We start from the raw sequence: 19182 nt of genomic DNA on the forward strand, positions 1-19182 counted from the left end.
CACTCAAAACACAGGCAGCTGAAGGGCTGCCTTCAGAAATTACTAATGAATCATAGAATCATAGAATTGTTAGGATTGGAGAGGACCTCAAGGATCACCCAGTTCCAACCCCCCTGCCATGGGCAGGGACACCTCACACCAGAGCAGGTTGCTCACAGCCACATCCAGCCTGGCCTTGAAAACCTCCAGGGATGAGGCTTCCACCACCTCCCTGGGCAACCTCTGCCAGTGTCTCACCACCCTCATGGGGAAAAACAAATCTCTCTCCAACAGAATTTCTTCAACAAATGACCAAGAGTCTTTCCCCCACATCACTCACAGTTTGTTAGGCTCCAGTTTAAAGAGTTTCAGGCCTCTGAGGGCCCCCTGTGCTGACTGCCCAGTTTTCAGCTGCAAGTGGCTGCTCAACTGTTCGAGTGGAAGAGCAGATGAACAGCACCCCCCTGAGGCAGAATTCCACTCCAACCCAGACAGGGAAACCATGATTAATTAGGTATTTGCAGAAGTTCTGATCAGCCTATGAATGATTCATGGAAGGAGAAGCCTAAACAGACTATGAACAGCATTTGCAAGCAATAACTGAACCAAACTTCACCCCCCCCAAAGTGAGGTGCTCCTAGTCTCATCTTTACCTAATGATAGCCTGCAGCACAGGAGATGGGTGCTGTGCTGTGAATAATCTGCTGCTGCACATCAACACTTCCAAACACAGCTTTGCTGTGACACAGGGAAGGAGCTCTCTGAATACAAAGGACAGGCTTCCAAAGAACTGTGTGCAAACACAGCTCAGAGAGGTGCTGAGTGCTGAAGCCCAGCTCCTCCTGCAGTTAGACAGCTGGATGCATCCAGGAGCCAAGATGGAGGAGCAGCTGGGCACAAGTGCTGTGCTGGAGACAAGGGTGAAAGGCATGGATCTGTCCCTGCCTTGGGGCTGAATCCACCATGCTTTGTGCCTGGGGCAGTGTAATTGACACCTCTCACCAAAGCTGGAAGTCATGGAGTCCTCTTCAGTCTGGAGGAGAGAAGACTGAGAGGGGATTTAAGAAATGTCTATAAATATCTGAGGGCTGGGGGTCAAGAGGGAGGGGACAGGCTCTGCTCACTTGCACCCTGGGATGGGACAAGGGGCAATGGATAGAAACTACAGCACAGGAGGTTCCACCTCAACATGAGGAGGAACTTCTTCACTGTGAGGCTCACAGAGCCCTGGAACAGGCTGCCCAGAGAGGTTGTGGAGTCTCCTTCTCTGAAGACTTTCCAGCCCCATCTGGATGTGTTCCTGTGTGACTTGCTCTGGCAGGGGGTTGGACTCGATGATCTCCAGAGGTCCCTTCCAATCCCTGACATCCTGTGAGCCTGTGAGCTGTCCCTGTCTAGGGTCTGAATCCTCCATGCTTTGTCCCTGGGGCAGTGTAATTTACACCTCTCAGCAGAGCTGCCATCCAATGTCAACTGCCTTCAGAATCAGAATGTGAGATGGCAGAGATGCTGCTCCTGTGTGATCTGTTACTGTAATCCCTGCCTCGTCTGGATGCAGTCCCTGGATTTCAGTGGAAGTTCTGGGCTGCTTTTTGTTTCCTTTTTTTTTAACTGGGTTGATAATGGAAGTGTGTGACTGTGCCCAGGGGTGCTCCCTGAGTTCCTGGAGTCAACCACACCACAATGACAGGAGATTTCTGTCTCTCCTACTGCACATTTTCTCTTCTCAGTGCCAAATGTCTGAGATCAGCAGCAATGCAGACTGGGAACAGCTGTTCCCAGTGGGTTAGCGAGAAGCAGGATGGATGCATAAAAACATGGAAAAGCAGAGTCCTTTCTCAAGAACCAAGCAGCAACTTTGGAAAGTCCAGGTAAGTTTCAGGGGAAAAAAAAGTCCCTCTGCAGGCCTGATGTGGAGGGAGCAATGCTCAAATGAAGCACAAGGTAGGGACTATTGTCCAAAGGTAAATGAAGAATTCAGTTAAAAATGTCAAATCAGACTGACCCACAAATATAAGTGACCTCATATCCCCACCCCTCTACTTGACCCTACACTTGGCTACAGCTGTGGAAGCTATGAAGGAACAATTATCACAGAATCACAGAATGTTAGGGGCTGGAAGGGACCTCCAGAGATCATCCAGTCCAACCCCCCTGCCAGAGCAGGATCACCTAGGGCAGATCACACAGGAACACATCCAGGTGGGTCTTGAATATCTCCAGAGAGGGAGACTCCACAACCCCCCTGGGCAGCCTGTTCCAGTGTTCTGTCACCCTCACAGGGAAATAATTCTTCCTCCTGTTTCCATGGAACTTCCTATGCCTCAGCTTCCACCCACTGCCCCTTGTGCTGTCATTGGGCATCACCCAGCAGAGCCTGGCTCCATCCTCTTGGCACTCACCCTGCACATCTTTATAACCATGAATGAAGTCACCTCTCAGTCTCCTCTTCTCCAAGCTAAAGAGCCCTCAGCTCCCTCAGTCTCTCCTCATAAGGCAGATGTTCCACTCCCTTCAGCATTTTCATGGCTCTGTGCTGGACTGTTTCAAGCAGTTCCCTGAGGTCCTTCTTGAACTGAGGGGCCCAGAACTGGACACAATACTCCAGATGCAGCCTGACCAGGGCAGAGTAGAGGAGGAGCAGAGCCTCTCTTGACCTACTAACCACAGCCCTTCTAATGACATCCCCTAGAAGAAGACAGCTGCTGGTTGGACTTGATGATCTCAGAGGCCTTTTCCAACCAAAATAATTCTAAGACAAAAAAAAAAAAAAAAAAAAAAAACCACCCAAAACCCAAACCCAAAAGAGACAAGTTCTGCTGGCTGAGCTATTGAGTATCTCTTCCCTCAGGTGGGAACAGACTGCAAGTGGCTAACTGAGCCATAGGTGGCCTGAGCAACAGATAAGGCCAGCAGCAGTCCTACAGATAACAGAGCCCAGAACCCAGTTCCTCCTGCAGACCCATGCTGCAGCTCTCACCTTGCTCTTTTTTCTCCAAATCCACCACAGACCCAGCCTGAGCTTTCTGAAAAGCCCTCACTCCTACCCCTGTGGCTGCTGGAAGGGCACTCACCCCTTTCTCTCAGAGTGTGTTGTGCTAAGGAGATTTCTTACCAGCCACATGGAGCTCTGACATCTCTTTAGGTGTACATGACAAGAGTCAGCCACTGGAAAAAGGAGAAGGAAAAGTGTGTTTAGGTAGTGATGCTACAATAAGTGTTCAGATGTATCTTGGTACCTTTAGTCTGGAGAGAAGGAGGCTGAGGGGAGACCTCATTGCTCTCTACAACTCCCTGAAAGGAGGTTGGGGTCATTCTCTTCTCCATAATATCAGGTGATGAGAGGAAATGGCCTGAAATTGTGCCAGGGGAGGGTTAGGTTGGAGATCAGGAAAAAATTCTTTGCTGCAAGAGTGGTGAGGGATTGGAAGAGGCTGCCCAGGGAGGTGGTGGAGTGACCATGCCTGGAGGTGTTCCAGAAACCTGTGGACGTGGCCCTTTGGGGCATGGTTTAATGGCCATGGGGGTGCTGGGCTGACAGTTGGACTGGATGATCTTAGAGGTCTTTTCCAACCAAAACAATTCCCTGAATCTATGATTCTTTAGGCTGTGGCCCAGTGCCTATGGTCCTTTTGTCCTGCACAGGTTAGTTCAGGGGCGTTGGAACTGCATTGATTCCTTATTACAATTCAGACCCAGAAACACTTTCTCTGTTGTTCCTTTCCATGATAAACTATTGCAGGAGCAGTTGCTGGGAGAGGAAGGCAGCTGTGTGATTGAAGTGGAAGGGGCAGCAGGCTCTGGGAGTGTGGCTTTCCTGGAGACTACCCTGTGCAAACAGGTTCAGAGCCTCAGCTTGCAAACTCTGCTCAGTGCTTGGTCTGAAAAAATAATTAATGAGCTATGAAGCACTGAACTAACCACAGAGTGTAAACAGGAGCCAGCAAGGTTGTAAAATGTTCTTCGGGAAAAAAAGAATAAAATTAAAAAGAATAAACCCCAACCTTTTAGAACACTCTGTTGTCAAACAACAGTCCCCAGACTGATAAAATGCAGCACTCAGGCATATGACTATGGAGCACAGCAGGATCCTTGCTTCACACTAGCTGATATAAAGCTTGATGTATCCCCCAGCCAGCCAGATACCCTCCAGGCTGTGCTTTTAAGACAAACAGCAGCAGCAAGCATTTGTCTGCTCTTGCTTTCTTAAAACCAAGATGCTTTGCAATGCAGAACTAACAGATGGGGCAGGAAGAAATGAGAGCATGGATTGTGATTTGGTGGGTTGGGTTTTTTTTATCACTTGCTCAAAGTCACTTTGAGCAATGTTCCCAGCCGTGACAGGCTGGCATCTGTAAGGGAAGACTCTGTGCTTTGGACAGGCATGGCCACCACTGAGCTGTGCTCACCTCCATCAGGCTGCATGACTGGGGACAGAACCTCAGGGAACCACCTACCACCCATCATGGGCACCCAGCCAGGCAAAACCCTCACCAGTGTTGGTGGCAGAGGCAAAACCCTCAGCAACACAGAATCATACAATTGTTAAGGTTGGAAGGGACCTCAAGGATCATCCAGTTCCAACCCCCCTGTCATGGGCAGGGACACCTCACACCAGAGCAGGTTGCTCACAGCCACGTCCAGCCTGGCTGCAAAAACCTCCAGGCATGAGGCTTCTGCCATCACCCTGGACAACCTGTTCCAGTGTCTCACCACCCTCATGGGGAAGAATTTCTTCCTAACATCCAATCTGAATCGACCCACTTCTAGTTTTGCTCCATTCCCCTTAGTTCTATCACTATCTGATATCCTAAAGAGTCCCTCCCTCAGCTTCCTTGTAGACCCCCTTCAGATACTGGAAGGCCACAGTAAGGTCTCCTCAGAGCCTTCTCTTCTCCAGACTGAATCTATCATCCTTCACTGCTGACATACCCAGTGGTCCCACTTGGGCCCTGGAGGGAAGGGAGCAGCATTCTTACCTCCATTGATGTCATTGAAACTTGTGATCCACCCTCTGCTAAGTTTTGAAATGCACCTAGGGATAGAACAGAGAAAATGTTACTTCTCGATGATCTTTGAGGTCTCTTCCAGCCTTCTTGATTCTATGATTCTATGATTCTATGATTCATGAAGAGGAAGAGGGAAAGCAACACAGGCATGCACCTGGGTGGAGGCAACCTCAAGCAGAAATGCAGGCTGGAGGATGAGTGGGTTGAGAGCAGCCCTGTGGGGGACTTGGAGGTGCTGGTGGATGAGAAGCTGGACATGAGCCAGCAATGGGCACTTGCAGCCCAGAAGGCCAATGGCAGCCTGGGCTGCATCAAAAGCAGTGTGGCCAGACATGGAGAGAGGAGATTCTGCCACTCTGCTCTGCTGAGTCCTCACCTGGAGTGCTGTGTACAGCTCTGGTGCCCCCAGCATACAAAGGACGTGGACTTGCTTGAGCAGGTCCAGAGGAGGGCCACAAAACTGGTCAGAGGACTGGAACACCTCCCCTGTGAGGCCAGGCTGAGAACACTGGGGCTGCTCAGCCTGGAGAAGAGAAGGCTCCAGGGAGACCCTATTGTGGCTTTCCAGTGCTTAAGGGGGGACTGCAGGAAAGCTGGGGAAGGACTCTTTAGTGTAGGAGGAAGGGCAACAATTTGAAGCTGAAAGAGGGTAGATCTAGATTAGATAGAAGGAAGAAAATCTTTATTGTGTGTGTGATAAGACACTGAAACAGGTTGCCAGGAGAAGCTGTGGGTGCACCATCCCTGGGAGTGCTGGCTGGGGCTTTGAACAACCTGCTCTAGTGGCAGGTGTCCCTGCCCATGGCAGGAGGGTTGGAACCAGATGATCTGTAAGGCTTCCCGCAAACCAAGCCGTTCTGTGATTCTGTGCTAGGGCTGTGGCAGCTGAGGAGCAGAGCTGCAGTTCCTGTGCTGGGATGCTCTGCCTGGCTCAGGTGTCCATCTACACTCTCCTCTCATTTCTGTGCTGGGTGCCCCCTCTGCCTTGGCCCTGAGGAGACATCCCAATGGCAGGGCCAGACTCTGGCGGCAGTGTGGGGACAAGGAGTTGCTCAATGTGACTGCTTTCACCTCCTCTCATAATTGGTTTCAGTTGTACCTCCTGCCCAATGACTGACAAGGGGAATGGAGAACTAACGCAACACATCTTCCCACAGGGAAACTTCCTGTGGGTCCTTTTCCATCCTTCCTGGCAGTGAGTGATCAGAGTGTGCCCTAAAGAAAACCATTCTCCCCAGGTCATTAGTATGCCTGGAAAGCTTTTCCCAGAGAATATAATTGCAGCTGCTGCTGCTGTTGTTCAGCTAAAGTTGGAAATTAACATTGCTGAAAATTTTCTGACAGAGCTCTCTGCCACCAGAAGGTTCAAACCCCCTTCAAATATTGATATTCTGTGTGCACATTCCCATTGCAGGTTGTCTAGGAGAAACATTCAAAGCCAAAGTGCTGGGATAAAGTCAAAACACAGCACTTTGAGCTCCTTTTATTTATTTTGAAATTACTTTTCTCCTGGAAATGTGCTGTCATAAACAGCAATGAAAAGTTGAAACACATTTTAGTCTTATCTTTGAATAATACATTTCTCCAGGAACATCTTTCCTGTCCTGGAATAAAAGACAGAGTGAGATCATAGAATTGTCAGGGTTGGAAGGGACCTCAAGGATCATCCAGTTCCAACCCCCCTGCCATGGGCAGGGACACCTCACACTACATCAGGTTGCTCACAGCCACATCCAGCCTGGCTGCAAAAACCTCCAGGGATGAGGCTTCTACCACCTCCCTGGGCAACCTGTTCCAGTGTCTCACCACCCTCATGAGGAAGAATTTCTTCCTAACATCCAATCTGAATCTACCCATTTCTAGTTTTGCTCCATTCCCTCTACTCCTATCACTACCTGACACCCTAAAAAGTCCCTCCCCAGCTTTCCTGTAGCCCCCCTTAAGATACTACAAGTCTCCTTGGAGCTTTCTCCTATCCAGACTCAAGAACCCCAACCCTCTCAGTCTGTCTCCATAGCAGAGGAGCTCCAGCCCTCTGCTCATCCTCGTGGCCCTTCTCTGGACATGTTCCAGCATCCTTCTTGGATGCAGTTCTCCAGGTGGGGTTTTGAATGTTTTGAAACCCGCCCAAGAGTGCCAGGCTGTTAGGAGGGTGTGGGAACAGGGCAGGAGGGCACATTGCTTCTCTGCCCCTAAGGAGAGCTACGGAATACAGAACACAGAGCAGAGAGGAGAAGAGAGCAAAGCTGACACAATGAACCACACCCAGCCTGCACCGCTTTGAAGAGAGGCACAGAAGGAGGAAATCCCCAAGCTGCAGCCAGCCGCTTCGCAAGGTTGTGTTTGCAGGGCTGAGCTTGCACCCAGCCCTCTTTTTAGGAACAAATGGCAGCACCGAAGTTATCTCCTGTGGGCAGAGCTAAGTGCCCCTTTATTGCTTCATTAGCTCCAGTTAAACAGGGTTTGCAAAGGAGCTGGCTGCTTCTGATCTGGGTCTCATCTCTGGCTATCTTCAAAGGAGATGAGTAATGATTTAATGGGACAGACTTTATCTCCCCTGCTGCATTCACATAAAGGTAGACTGCCTTTTATTCCCACTTGGCACCCTTATCTTCTCCTTTAACACTCCTCTTCACGATAATTTGAAAAGCCTGAGAAATGTATTCCATGTAAAACCTTCTGGAAAATGGTAAATGAAAGAGTTGAGAGCTTTTTAAGATTTATAGATTCATAGGATGGTTTAGGTTGGGACTATAAAGATCATCCAGTCCCAACTCCCTGCCATGGGCAGGGACACCTCCCACTAGCCCAGGTCACCCAATGTCCTGTCCAGCCTGGCCTTGAACACCTCCAGGGAGGGGATATCCACAACCTCCCTGGACAACCTGTTCCAGTGTCTCACCACCCCCACTGGAAAGAATTTCTTCCTAATCTCCAGTCTGAATCTGCCCTCCTCAAGCTTCAATCCATTCCCTCTCATCCTGTCACTGCAAGCCCTTGTGTAAAGTCCCTCCCCAGCTTTCCTGTAGCCCCCTTCAGGTACTGGAAGGCTGCTCTAAGGTCTCCCCAGAGCCTTCACTTCTCCAGGCTGAACAGCTCCAACTCTCACAGCCTGTCCCCATAGGGTAGGTTCTCCAGTCCCTCACCATCTTATGCTGGGGATCCCAGAACTGGAGGCAGTGCTGCAAGTGGGGTCTCAGCAGAGCAGAGCAGAGGGGCAGGATCCCCTCCCTGTCCTGCTGCTCTCCCTGCTTTGGATGCAGCCCAGCACACAGCCAACCATTGCTGGCTCATGGGGAGTTTGTCATCAGCCCTCAAATCCTTCTCCTCCAGATTGCTCTCATGCCACTCCTCACCTAGCCTCCATTTGTGCCTGGGATGAAACTTTCAGAGATTCCTTTCCACAGGGATTCAGAGGAGCTGGCTTCACAATGACACTTAAAATACAAGAGGATCTTTTTTAGGATGAAAAACAAATGCCATGGTACTAATTATGGCATAAGACTTTTCCTCTAAAGCAAGTGATGTGCATAATCACCCCAAATGGGTGTTTACAAGTTATCTGTTTTTGTAATGAAAACATTAAAATCAGGACATGCTCTGACTTCCTGAGCTGCTTGAAATGGGATTTTAGGCAGTGCCATCTAGGCAGATCCACTGACCATAAAACAGCAGTGGTAAGAGCACATGAGAGGAAATGAAAACTCGTTTTTTTTTTCCATGAGCTCATCCCAAAGATTAACTAAATTGCTGCAGCAATATTCTTGCACGTGGGTAGCAATTGCTAGCTTTAACTACCAGAATTTCCAGTCAAAATGCTTGTCATTAGAGTAGTAAAAATAATGCTTTTGTAGATCAGAATTCCATTTACTTGCAGGCAAAGGCTTATTTACAGACACTCTGTCCTTGCAGCTGCCAGACTGGATGCAACACAGGGCATGAGTTTGTTTATCCCCTGAGAAGCATCTCAGATCTACCAACAAACTGGAGAGAATTCTACTGAAGTTGGTGGAAAACAAACAAACCAACCCCAAACATTTTTACAGCTAAGAATAACAAAAGCACCTCCCTTACTGCATTTCAGGCTTCTTTGACTTTTAACCCACAGAGCTGACTTCTAACCCAAAGAGAAAGCCTTCCACTTGAGATATGTTTCCTCTTTCCTCATTCATCTTCACTGGGCATAAATGCATGCAGTCTCCCCTCAGTGGTACCAGCAGTGCTCCTCACCACCCTGGAGGAAGCTCTCACAGACTCACAGAATCATTTAGGTTGGAAAAGACCCTCAGCAACACCAAGTCCAACCCAGAATTCTGCTCCACAAGGTTCACCCCTAAACCAGTTCCCCAAGCACCACATCCAAACCACCTTTAAACACATCCAGGCTTGGTGACTCCACCACCTCCCTGGACAGCACATGCCAGTGCCTGACCATTCTTTCCATGAAAAATTTTTTCCTAATGTCCAGTCTAAACCTACCCAGTCATAGCTTGAGGCCATTCCCTTTTGTTCTATCACTAATTACCCGTGAGAAGAGACCAGCACCAACCTCTCCACAAGGTCCTTTCAGGTAGTTGTAGAGAGCAATGAGGTCTCCCCTCAGCCTCTTTCCCAAACTAACCATCCCCAGCTCCTTCAGTTACTCTTCATCAGATTTATTCTCCAGGCCTTTCCCCAGCTTTGTTGCCCTCCTCTGCACTGGCTCCAGCACCTCCACATCTCTCTTGTATTGAGGTGCCCAAAACTGGATACAACACTCGAGGTGTGGCCTCACCAGAGCTGAGTCCAAGGGGACAATCCCCTCCCTACCCCTGCTGGACACAGCATTTCCAATCCAAGCCAGGATGCCTTTGGCTTTCTTGGCCACCTGGGCACACTGCTGGCTCCTATTCAGTTGCTTGTCCATTAGAATCCCCAAGTCCCCTTCTGCCAGACCTCTGTTAGAGGTAGACCAGGATGCTCAAGCTCGTGTGGCCAAGGGGGGGAAGCCCTCCTGGGGCTGAGACTCACAGGTCATGGTGTGGAGGCGCAGCAGGCAGCAGACGAAGTCGGAGAAGCCAACCCTGCCGGCGGTGTCTCCGTAGCGCAGCACCAGCAGCCCCAGCAGCTGCTCGTTAATGGCCAGGCCTGAGGAGGGAAGAGGAAGGACAGGGCATGGGGACGGGCTGCAGGATGATGGACCAGCTCTGGTGGCCTTGCAGAGATGCTGAGGCCCTTCCTTTTATGCCAGAATCACAGAATGTTAGGGGCTGGAAGGGACCTCCAGAGATCACCCAGTCCAACCCCCCTGCCAGAGCAGGATCACCTAGGGCAGCTCACACAGGAACACATCCAGGTGGATCTTCAATATCTCCAGAGAGGGAGACTCCACAACCCCCCTGGGCAGCCTGTTCCAGTGTTCTGTCACCCTCACAGGGAAATAATTCTTCCTCCTGTTTCCATGGAACTTCCTATGCCTCAATTTCCACCCACTGCCCCTCGTCCTGTCATTGGGCATCACCCAGCAGAGCCTGGCTCCATCCTCTTGGCACTCACCTTTACTTCTTTATCAACATGAATGAAGTCACCTCTCAGTCTCCTCTTCTCTGAGCTGAAGAGCCTCAGCTCCCTCAGTCTCTCCTCATAAGACAGGTGTTCCACTCCCCTAATCATTTTCATGGCTCTGTGCTGGACTGTTTCAAGCAGTTCCCTGAGGTCCTTCTTGAACTGAGGGGCCCAGAACTGGACACAATACTCCAGATGCAGCCTCACCAGGGCAGAGTAGAGGAGGAGCAGAGCCTCTCCCGACCTACTAACCACAGCCCTTCTAATACAACCCAGGATACCACTGCTGTTCTTGGCCACAAGAGCACATTGCTGGCTCATGGTCAACCTTCCATCCACTAGGACCCCCAGGTCCTTTTCCCCTTCACTGCCCTCCAGCAGGTCAGTCCCCAACCTATACTGATACATGGGTTGCTCTTTCCCAGGTGCAAGACTCTCCCCTTGCACTTGTTGAACTTCATTAAATTTCTCCCTGCCCAACTCCAGCTTGTCCAAGTCCCCCTGATGCATGCCAGGTCATGCATCCCTGGGCAGCATCTTGCCTTTTGTCAAATTGGTGCATGAGAGTCGAAGCAGGGTGATAGAAAATCCTGGTGAGGCTGCACCAGGTTCAGTTTTGGGCTTCTCACTTCAAGAAGGACATTGAGGGGCTGGAGAGTGTCCAGAGAAGGGCAACAAAACTGGTGGAGGGTCTGGAGGACAGGGCTGGTGAGGAGCAGCTGAGGGAACTGAGGTTGTTTAGTCTGGAGGAGGGGAGGCTGAGGGGAGACCTCCTTGCTCTCTACAGCTCCCTGAAAGGAGGTGGGGGCTGGTCTCCCTAGTATCAGGTGATAGAAGGAAATGGCCTCAAATTGTGCCAGGGGAGGGTCAGGTTGGATTAGGGGAAATGTCTTTGCCTCAAGAGCGGTTAGGGACTGGAACAGGCTGCCCACGGAGGTAGGTGGTGGAGTCACTCCTGGAGGTGTTCAAGAAACCTGTGGTCATGGCACTTTGGGGATGTGGTTTAAGGGCCAAGGTGGTGTTAGATTGATGGTTGGACTGGATGATCTTAGAGGTCTTTTCCAACCAACACAATTCACTGATTCCGTGATGATCCTTCTAGTCTCTTACTCAAATTGTGGCTGAGGTCAGCAGGCAGGGAAGCCTGAGCTCACTCCTGTGGTGTTCTCTTGCTTTATCTTTCAGGCTTTCATTTTCTCCAAGAAAGGCTGAATGGCTTTGGGCTCAGAAGCCTTGAGAAGCCTGAGAGCAGCATTTGTGACACCATGGAGGAGGTGCTGCAGGCTCAGGCTGCTATGCCTGGGATTCTTAATTCTTACATTTCCTCTTCTATTAAAAACATGGTGAAGGGTGCATTTGCTTTTGTATTTTATTAGCTGATGATTCAGTATTTGTGTCACAGCCTCTGTTGGATTGGAAATTGGTATTCAGTTGTATGACAAAAGGGGAGAAAAAAATAAATTGCCTTTTAGAATGAGTCTTTTATCAGTTAAAGAAAACTCTCCTAAGTGTGCTGGCTGTGCCAGAGGGAATGATTTAAATATATTTTGCACCAGAAGCAGGTTTGCTAAACAAAAGAGACGTTTTCTGCAGGGAACTGGGCTTCTAGCTTCGGTGTAATGCACTCCCTGAGTTTTCAGGAAAGTCTCATTTGCTCGCCCCCATTTTTAGTGGCTCAGCTATAAGAGAAAGAACTTTCCTGCTTTTTTTTCCTTCTTTTTTTTTTTTTTTTTTTTTTAAACCAGATCTATACTTTTCAGTTTTAAATGCAGCTAAATTAGTTGAATGAGAAAAAAAAGAAAAAGGAAATGGTTTCTCTATACCTATATCAGGGCAGATGCCACCAGTGGAGGTGAGAGATGTTGGAGTGAGTCCAGAGGAGGACCACGAAGATGATCCAAGGGCTGGAGCACCTCTGCTGTGAGGACAGGCTGAGGGAGCTGGGGGTGTGCAGCCTGGAGAAGAGAAGACTCCAGGGGGACCTTAGAGCTGCCTTCCACTACCTGAAGGGATCCTACAAGAAGGCTGGAGAGGGACTTTTCATAACTGTGTCTAGAGACAGGACAAGGGGGAATGGTTTGAAGCAGATTTAGACTGGATCTTAGGAAGAAGTGCCTCAGTATGAGGGTGGTGAGGCACTGGAACAGTTTGCCCAGGGAGGCTGTGGATGCCTCCTCCCTGAGAATGTTCAAGGCCAGGTTGAGTCTAGTTGAGAGACGTTCCTGCCCATGGCAGGGGGGTTGGAGTAGATGATCTCTGATGTCCTAAACCTAAACCTGAATCATTGAATCATAGAACTGTTTCAGTTGGAAAAAACCTCTAAGATCATCCAGTCCAAGCATCAACCCAACACCCCCATGGCCATTAAACCATGTCCCAAGTGCCATCTCCACACATTTCTTGAACGCTTCCATGGACAGTGACTCCACCACCTCCCTGGGCAGCCTGTTCCAATGCCTGACCACTCCTGCAGAAAGAAAGCTTTCCTAATATCCAATCCCAATCTCTCATGGCACAATTTCAGGCCATTTCCTCTCATCCTATCACCTGCTACTGGGGAGGAGAGACCAACTCCCACCTCCTTCCAACCTCCCTTCAGTACTTGATAGTACTCTGGCTGCATGAACCTAGATGCAGCAGGAAGCATGCACACAATGCCAAATATGTGAATCATGGAAATACATTTGGGCTTTAAGATATTTCAAGTTAAGATCAACCTGATTTTACATTTTTTTTTTCCTAGAAGGAAAAGTTAGTAATTAAAACAAACAAAAAACCTACTTGATGAAATCTCTTCTCTGATTCTCATTTTAAGTCACTGCCAAGTCCCACTGTAGTAGTGAGCAATGAATTCTATCTCATTTTTAACCTCCTGAAGGCAGTGGGAACTCAGTCAAGCTCCCTCTGGAGAACAGATTCCAACAAGCATTACATTGCTGCTTCAGGAGATGTTAGAATCTTGTCCTACAGCAGGAGGACATTTGGTATGGTCAGCCTGGGCTCTGCTTGCTCTGAAATCTGCTCACCTGGCAAGAGCTCTCACTTCACCTCACCAACAAGACAGAGGTGGCATCCTCTCTGTTCCCAGACATTTCAGTTAGGTGCTGATGCTGGTTTGGACTTTTTGTCTGCTGCATTTCTCACTCTGGCTTTAGCCAAGCTTTAAAATACAGATTTTATGCCTCCCTAATTTTTGTTGGATTCATTTAATATTGCCATGAGGAGTCTGTGAGTACAGCAGGCTCCTGCTTTCAGGGCAGCACTGGGTTTTCATGCAGCTAGCCTGGTTTATTCTGGCAGAATATTTCACCCAGTCATGATTATGCTTCAAAGTGCTAGGACAAGAGAGAAAATTAAGCACACACTTGAGTGTTTAGCTGGGGGAAGCACACAACACTTGATAGCTGGATAGGAGCTGTGCTTAGGTACATTTGTGCCATTCCCAGAGGTAGCACCAACCTCCAAAATGCTTTCTGGGGCTGACCACTCCTTCCTGCTTAAAAGCCAGGACAGGGATCATCCTGATGCAAAAGCAGATTCAAATAGAGCTGTCTGCCCCAGAAGGTGGCAAAAATGAGCTTAGAATTTTCTTTCCCCCCCCTGCTCAGAAGTGCTTATGGCCTGAAACATAGGAAGTTCCACCTCAACATGAGGAAAATGTTTGTGAAGGCCTGCAGTGATAGGATGAAGGACAATGGTTTTAAATTACAGAAGAGCAGAGTTAGATTGGATGTCAGGGAACAAAAACGAGGGTGGTGGAACACTGGAACAGGTTGCCCAGAGAGGTGGTTGAGGCCCCATCCCTGGAGATATTCAAGGTCAGGCTTGATGGGGCTTTGGGTGACCTGATCTAGTGGAGGATGCCCCTGCTGACTGCAGAGGGGTTGGCCTAGATGACCTTTGGAGGTCCCTCCAACCCAAACCATTCTATGATTCTATGAAAAACCTCTTTACTGTGGGGTGCTGGAGCCCTGAAGCAGGCTGCCCAATGAGGCTGGGGAGTCTCCTCTGCAGACTTTCAGGACCCACCTGCATGTGACCTGCCCTAGGTGATCCTGCTCTGGCAGTGGGTTTGGACTCAATGATCTTTGGAGGTCCCTTCCAACCCCTCCCATTCTGTAATTCTGTGATTCTAACAGGTACTGAGTTGGCCACTGAGCAGTGCCCTTTTATCTCTTCAAAAAGCTGCTCTGGGTTTGGCTGCCAGGAACTTCTCAATGAACAATTTTCCTCCCAGCTTTACACTCTAGTGCCTTGCTTACAGAATGGACCTGGCAGCAGATTCTTTGCCGTTTGGCACTGAAGTCCTGTGCTCCTCAGGCATCTGCTAATCACAGAATCACAGAAACATTCAGGTTGGAAAAGACCCTCAGGATCACCAAGTCCAACCATGAACCCTGCTCTGCAAAGTTCACCCCAAAACCATAGCCCCAGGCACCACATCCAAACCACCTTTGAACACATCCAGGGTTGATGACTCCACCACCTCCCTGGGCAGTACATTCCAATGCCTGACCACTCTTGATGGAAAAAAATGTCTCCTAATGTCCAGTCTAAACCTACCCAGTCACAGCTTGAGGCCATTCCCTTTTGTTCTATCACTAATTACCTGTGAGAAGAGACCAGCACCAACCTCTCCACAAGGTCCTTTCAGCAATAACAACAACAAAAATGTGACACATCCATCCCCTGAGCTGGTGGCTTGCACAGATAGCAATTCTACAGCAGGTTCCTCCTGGGAGCAACACCTCTCCAAGCTCCAGCCAGTCCCACGACACCATCTCTGCTGTAAGATTACAAGAGCATTGCTGTCTCAGAGCTGTGTGTGGTGCACAAAGTCCCTGGAGAGGTGACCCATCTGAAATGCTTCCCTCGAAGGAAGGGTTCCCAGGCTCTCACGGCAAGTTTGAGCATGTGTGCAGCCAACAGAGGTCAGTGCAAACCAATTAAATCTCTGTCGATGGAGCTTTGCTTTGCAGACTGTCACTGCCCTGGAGAGAGAAACTGCAGGGACTGTTCCTTGCTGCTTTCCTCTGTTGGATCTTCTGCCCATGACCTAGAGACACTGTGGCTAAGCCAGTCTGCCAGCTCTGGTCAGTGCAACAAAGCTGGGGAGGGGTCTGGAGCACAAGTCCTGTGAGGAGAGGCTGAGGGAGCTGGGGGTGTTTAGCCTGGAGAAGAGGAGGCTCAGGGGAGACCTCATTGCTGTCTACAACTACCTGAAGGGAGGTTGTAGCCAGGTGGGGGTTGGTCTCTTCTCCCAGGCAACCAGCAGCAGAACAAGAGGACACAGTCTGAAGCTGTGCAGGGGGAAGTTTAGGCTTGATCTTAGAAAGAAGTTGTTCACAGAATGAGTGATTGGAAAGGGCTGCCCAGGGAGGGGGTGGGGTCGAGGCCTTGGAGGTGTTTAGGAAAAGACTGAATGAGACACTTAGAGCCATGGTCTGGTTGATTAGTTAGGGTTGGGTGATTGGCTGGATCTTGGAGGTCTCTTCCAACCTGGTTGGTTCTGTGTGATTCTCTGTATCTCTCTGCTGGCTCCCCAGATGCACCACAAGGGATTTCTCCCTGCAATGAGCTTTTCTGTCCCAGTGCCCTAAAGCAGTGCAAACCTGTGACCTAATTAGCAGCTCTGAACAATCCCAGCCACTGGGCTGCATCCAAAGCAGGGTGAGCAGCAGGACAAGGGAAGGGATTCTCCCCCTCCACTCTGCTCTTGTGAGACCCCACCTGGAGCACTGCATCCAGCTCTGGAGGCCCCAGCATGAGAAGGACATGGAGGTGCTAGAGTGGGGTCAGAGAAAGGCCACAAGGACGATCAGAGGGCTGGAGAACCTCCCCTGTGGGGACAGGCTGAGAAAGTTGGGGCTGTGCAGCTTGGAGAAGAGAAGGCTCTGGGGAGACCTTATAGCAGCCTTCCAGTACCTGAAATGGGCTTACAAGGAAGCTGGAAAGGGACTTTTTGCAAGGGCTTGTAGTGATAGGACAAGGGACAATGGCTTTAAGCTTGAAGAGGGCAGATTTAGGCTGGAGATTAGGAAGAAATTCTTTCCAGTGAGAGTGGTGAGACACTGGAACAGGTTGCCCAGGGAGGTTGTGGATGCCCTCTCCCTGGAGGTGTTCATGGCTGAGTTGGATGAGGCCTTGAGCAACCTGGGCTAGAGGGAGGTGTCCTTGCCCACAGCAGGGGTTTGGAAGTGGATAATCTTTAAGGTTCCTTCCAACCCAAACCATTCTATGATTCTCCCTGAAGGTCTTCTTTCTTTCCTCTCTCTTTTCCATCCTTTCCTTCCCTGCCAGAGGGCCAAGCAAGGGAGCTGCTCAGCAGCTGTGGACATACCTGCCATCCGGATCGCACTCTTCAGTTCAGACACATCAAGAAATCCAGAATGATTTTTGTCTGCCTTGCTGAATATATCCTAAAAACAAACAAACCAACCAACCAGTGAAAAGGCAGATTCCAAGCCCATATCAGCATTTCTCAAGTGTACTGCTGGGTCTAATTATGCTTTCCCTCCTTAATAAGGTTGCAAAGATGTTCAGGAGATGAGACAGGGAGACCGTGATAAGGGAGATCCATTTCCAGAGGGCTCAGGCAGTGTGCTACTGTGTAAGGAATCCCACAGGTCTGGGTGAGTGGAAGCCTTTTTGCTCACTCTCTCACACCTCCACTGATAAAAAGACATTGTCTCTAACGCTAGAAATGAGCCAGAAGTCCTGAATCCCAGATTGGTGTGGGGGTCATCTCTCCCAGCTTACTGCTGAAATCCCACAAGCCACACCGGAGGTGCTGCCAGTGGGAAGAGCACAACTTGCTAGACGGGCAAGTCCATGTCCTAGGTGGCATCTCAGGAAGGATGAAAAGAAGCAAAGTCCACCCAACCCTGAGGCTTCAGGAAGCCTTCCCGTCCTGCACCAAGAGTGAGGAGAAGGATCATGCTCTAGCAGAGGGGGTGGATTTGATGACCTTCCAAAGTCCCTCCTTGTGATTCTGTGACCTGACAGAGAGAAGCTGCCATGCATGGCCTGGCTCTGAATTCAGGTGGGACCATAAACACCAAGCTGCTGTCCTCACTGCTTTCAGACCTAATGCTTATCCTGCAGTGGAGACATTTCTCCCAAATAAACTTCACCAGCCCCCATGCATTTCCACTTCAAACTGCAGCAACGAGGAGGTGACATTTTTTGGATGACCATTGAAGAGCTCCTTTCATCCACAGAAAACTTTAAAAAAACAAACCTGCCAGTGGTAGCACACAGACAATTTCCATCAAATCTGAACCTAAGGGGCCTTCTTACCTCTCCCCACTTTCCTCTCAACACTCCCTGCATTAGGGAACCCTCGGCTGCTCGTTGGGAGCACTTCACCACACACTGCTGCTTCCTGAGGGTTCAGCCTTTGCCTGAGAGGCTGAAAATCTGACCTGCTAAGCAAGCAGCCTTTGCAAAGCTTTTCCCCACAAGCCCAGGAGAAGAGAGAGCAGCCCTCCTGTACCATGTACGTGGTGAGGCTTCGCCAGAGGCTCCTGAATTCTTGCAGCGTCAGGCGTCCGTTGGAGTGGAGCTGTGGGTTTGGTTAAGAACTCAGCTGTTGATGAAAGCTCAGCCTGGCTGTCTCTGTTCCCCAGGAGCCTGCCTTCACATCAAGAAAGACACAAGATCCTCTGCCTGTTCTTTTGTGTCAGGAAAGCCAAGAGCTCCTCTGCTCTCAATTATTCTCAGAGCTAAGTTTGCCTTCTCTTGGCTCATTCCTGCTCTCACAAGCAACAAAAAGTTTCTGTGTGTGTGTGGTGCCTTGAGCCACAAAGGGACCTGCAGTGGTTGCTTCAGCTGACACTGAACCACCATGAGCCCATGCTCCAATGCGTGCACATTGCCTGGCCTCAATGCTTGAGGGCACCACAGTATTAGGGCTGGCTGGATCCTCCTGGAGCAACAGGCACCAAAGAAGCCAAGAGCACAAGGAGTCAACCCTGATGCCAGTGTCTGAGGGCAGTCACAGTCTGAGTCATACCTATGAGAAAACCTTCCCCCATCATGAGCCCAGGGGGTGCCAGCAGACATCCCTTCAAGGATGCTTGAAGGATCGTGTCAGAGGACCTGCTCCCCTCCATACAGCATTTAGGAGTCGTGGGCAGGGCAGCAGCTCACCTAATGCAGCTGGGATGGTGAAACTCCCTGAGAACAAAACTCAGCAGCAGCCAAGTCCCACTGCCATGAAACCTGAGTGAAAAAAGCTGATCCTGGCTTTAAAGGCCAAGATAGGTCACACTGTATATGGCTTGTATGCAGCCCAGAGAAGGAAAAAATCGATCTTGGGACTAAAGCAGAGCAGTGGCTGTGTCAGTTCTTTGCATGTGCCTTGCATTCAGAGCACACACCTAGTCCAGAAGGGGCTTTGGAAGGGGGGGAAAAAAAAAATCTCTTTCACTAGCAAGGTGCAGAAAGCTGGAAAGAGAGAAGGACACCAGGTCATTTCTTTTTTTTCCTTCCCTGGCTGTTTGTAAAGGTCTGAAAATGTTTCAGAATTATTTCAAGGAAGAAAATAGGTAACAAGAAAGGGGGAGAAACATGGAAGAGAATTTTTGTTTTCATCAACCAGTTGAAGAGGGACAGGGATCTACTGGAGAGAGTCCAATAGAGGGCTACA

The 19182-nt window shown here is 49.6% G+C and overlaps 1 protein-coding gene across 1 annotated transcript in view; it reads right to left on the reverse strand.

Annotated features, from left to right (window-relative positions):
* Positions 1–3120: 3120 nt before the first annotated feature.
* The window catches only part of LOC128980689 (calpain-13-like), a 67557-nt gene continuing 51495 nt past the window's right edge, over positions 3121–19182 (reverse strand). Inside the window, exons 16-20 of the mRNA XM_054399163.1 lie at positions 18028–18096; positions 16873–16951; positions 9999–10115; positions 4959–5014; positions 3121–3147 (exon numbers count right to left, since the gene is read on the reverse strand). Coding sequence (XP_054255138.1) covers positions 3121–3147; positions 4959–5014; positions 9999–10115; positions 16873–16951; positions 18028–18096 — 348 coding nt within the window. The remainder of the gene's footprint in view (positions 3148–4958; positions 5015–9998; positions 10116–16872; positions 16952–18027; positions 18097–19182) is intronic.

Source organism: Indicator indicator, chromosome 2, assembly GCF_027791375.1.
Source record: "Indicator indicator isolate 239-I01 chromosome 2, UM_Iind_1.1, whole genome shotgun sequence".
Taxonomy (NCBI): Eukaryota; Metazoa; Chordata; class Aves; order Piciformes; family Indicatoridae; genus Indicator; species Indicator indicator.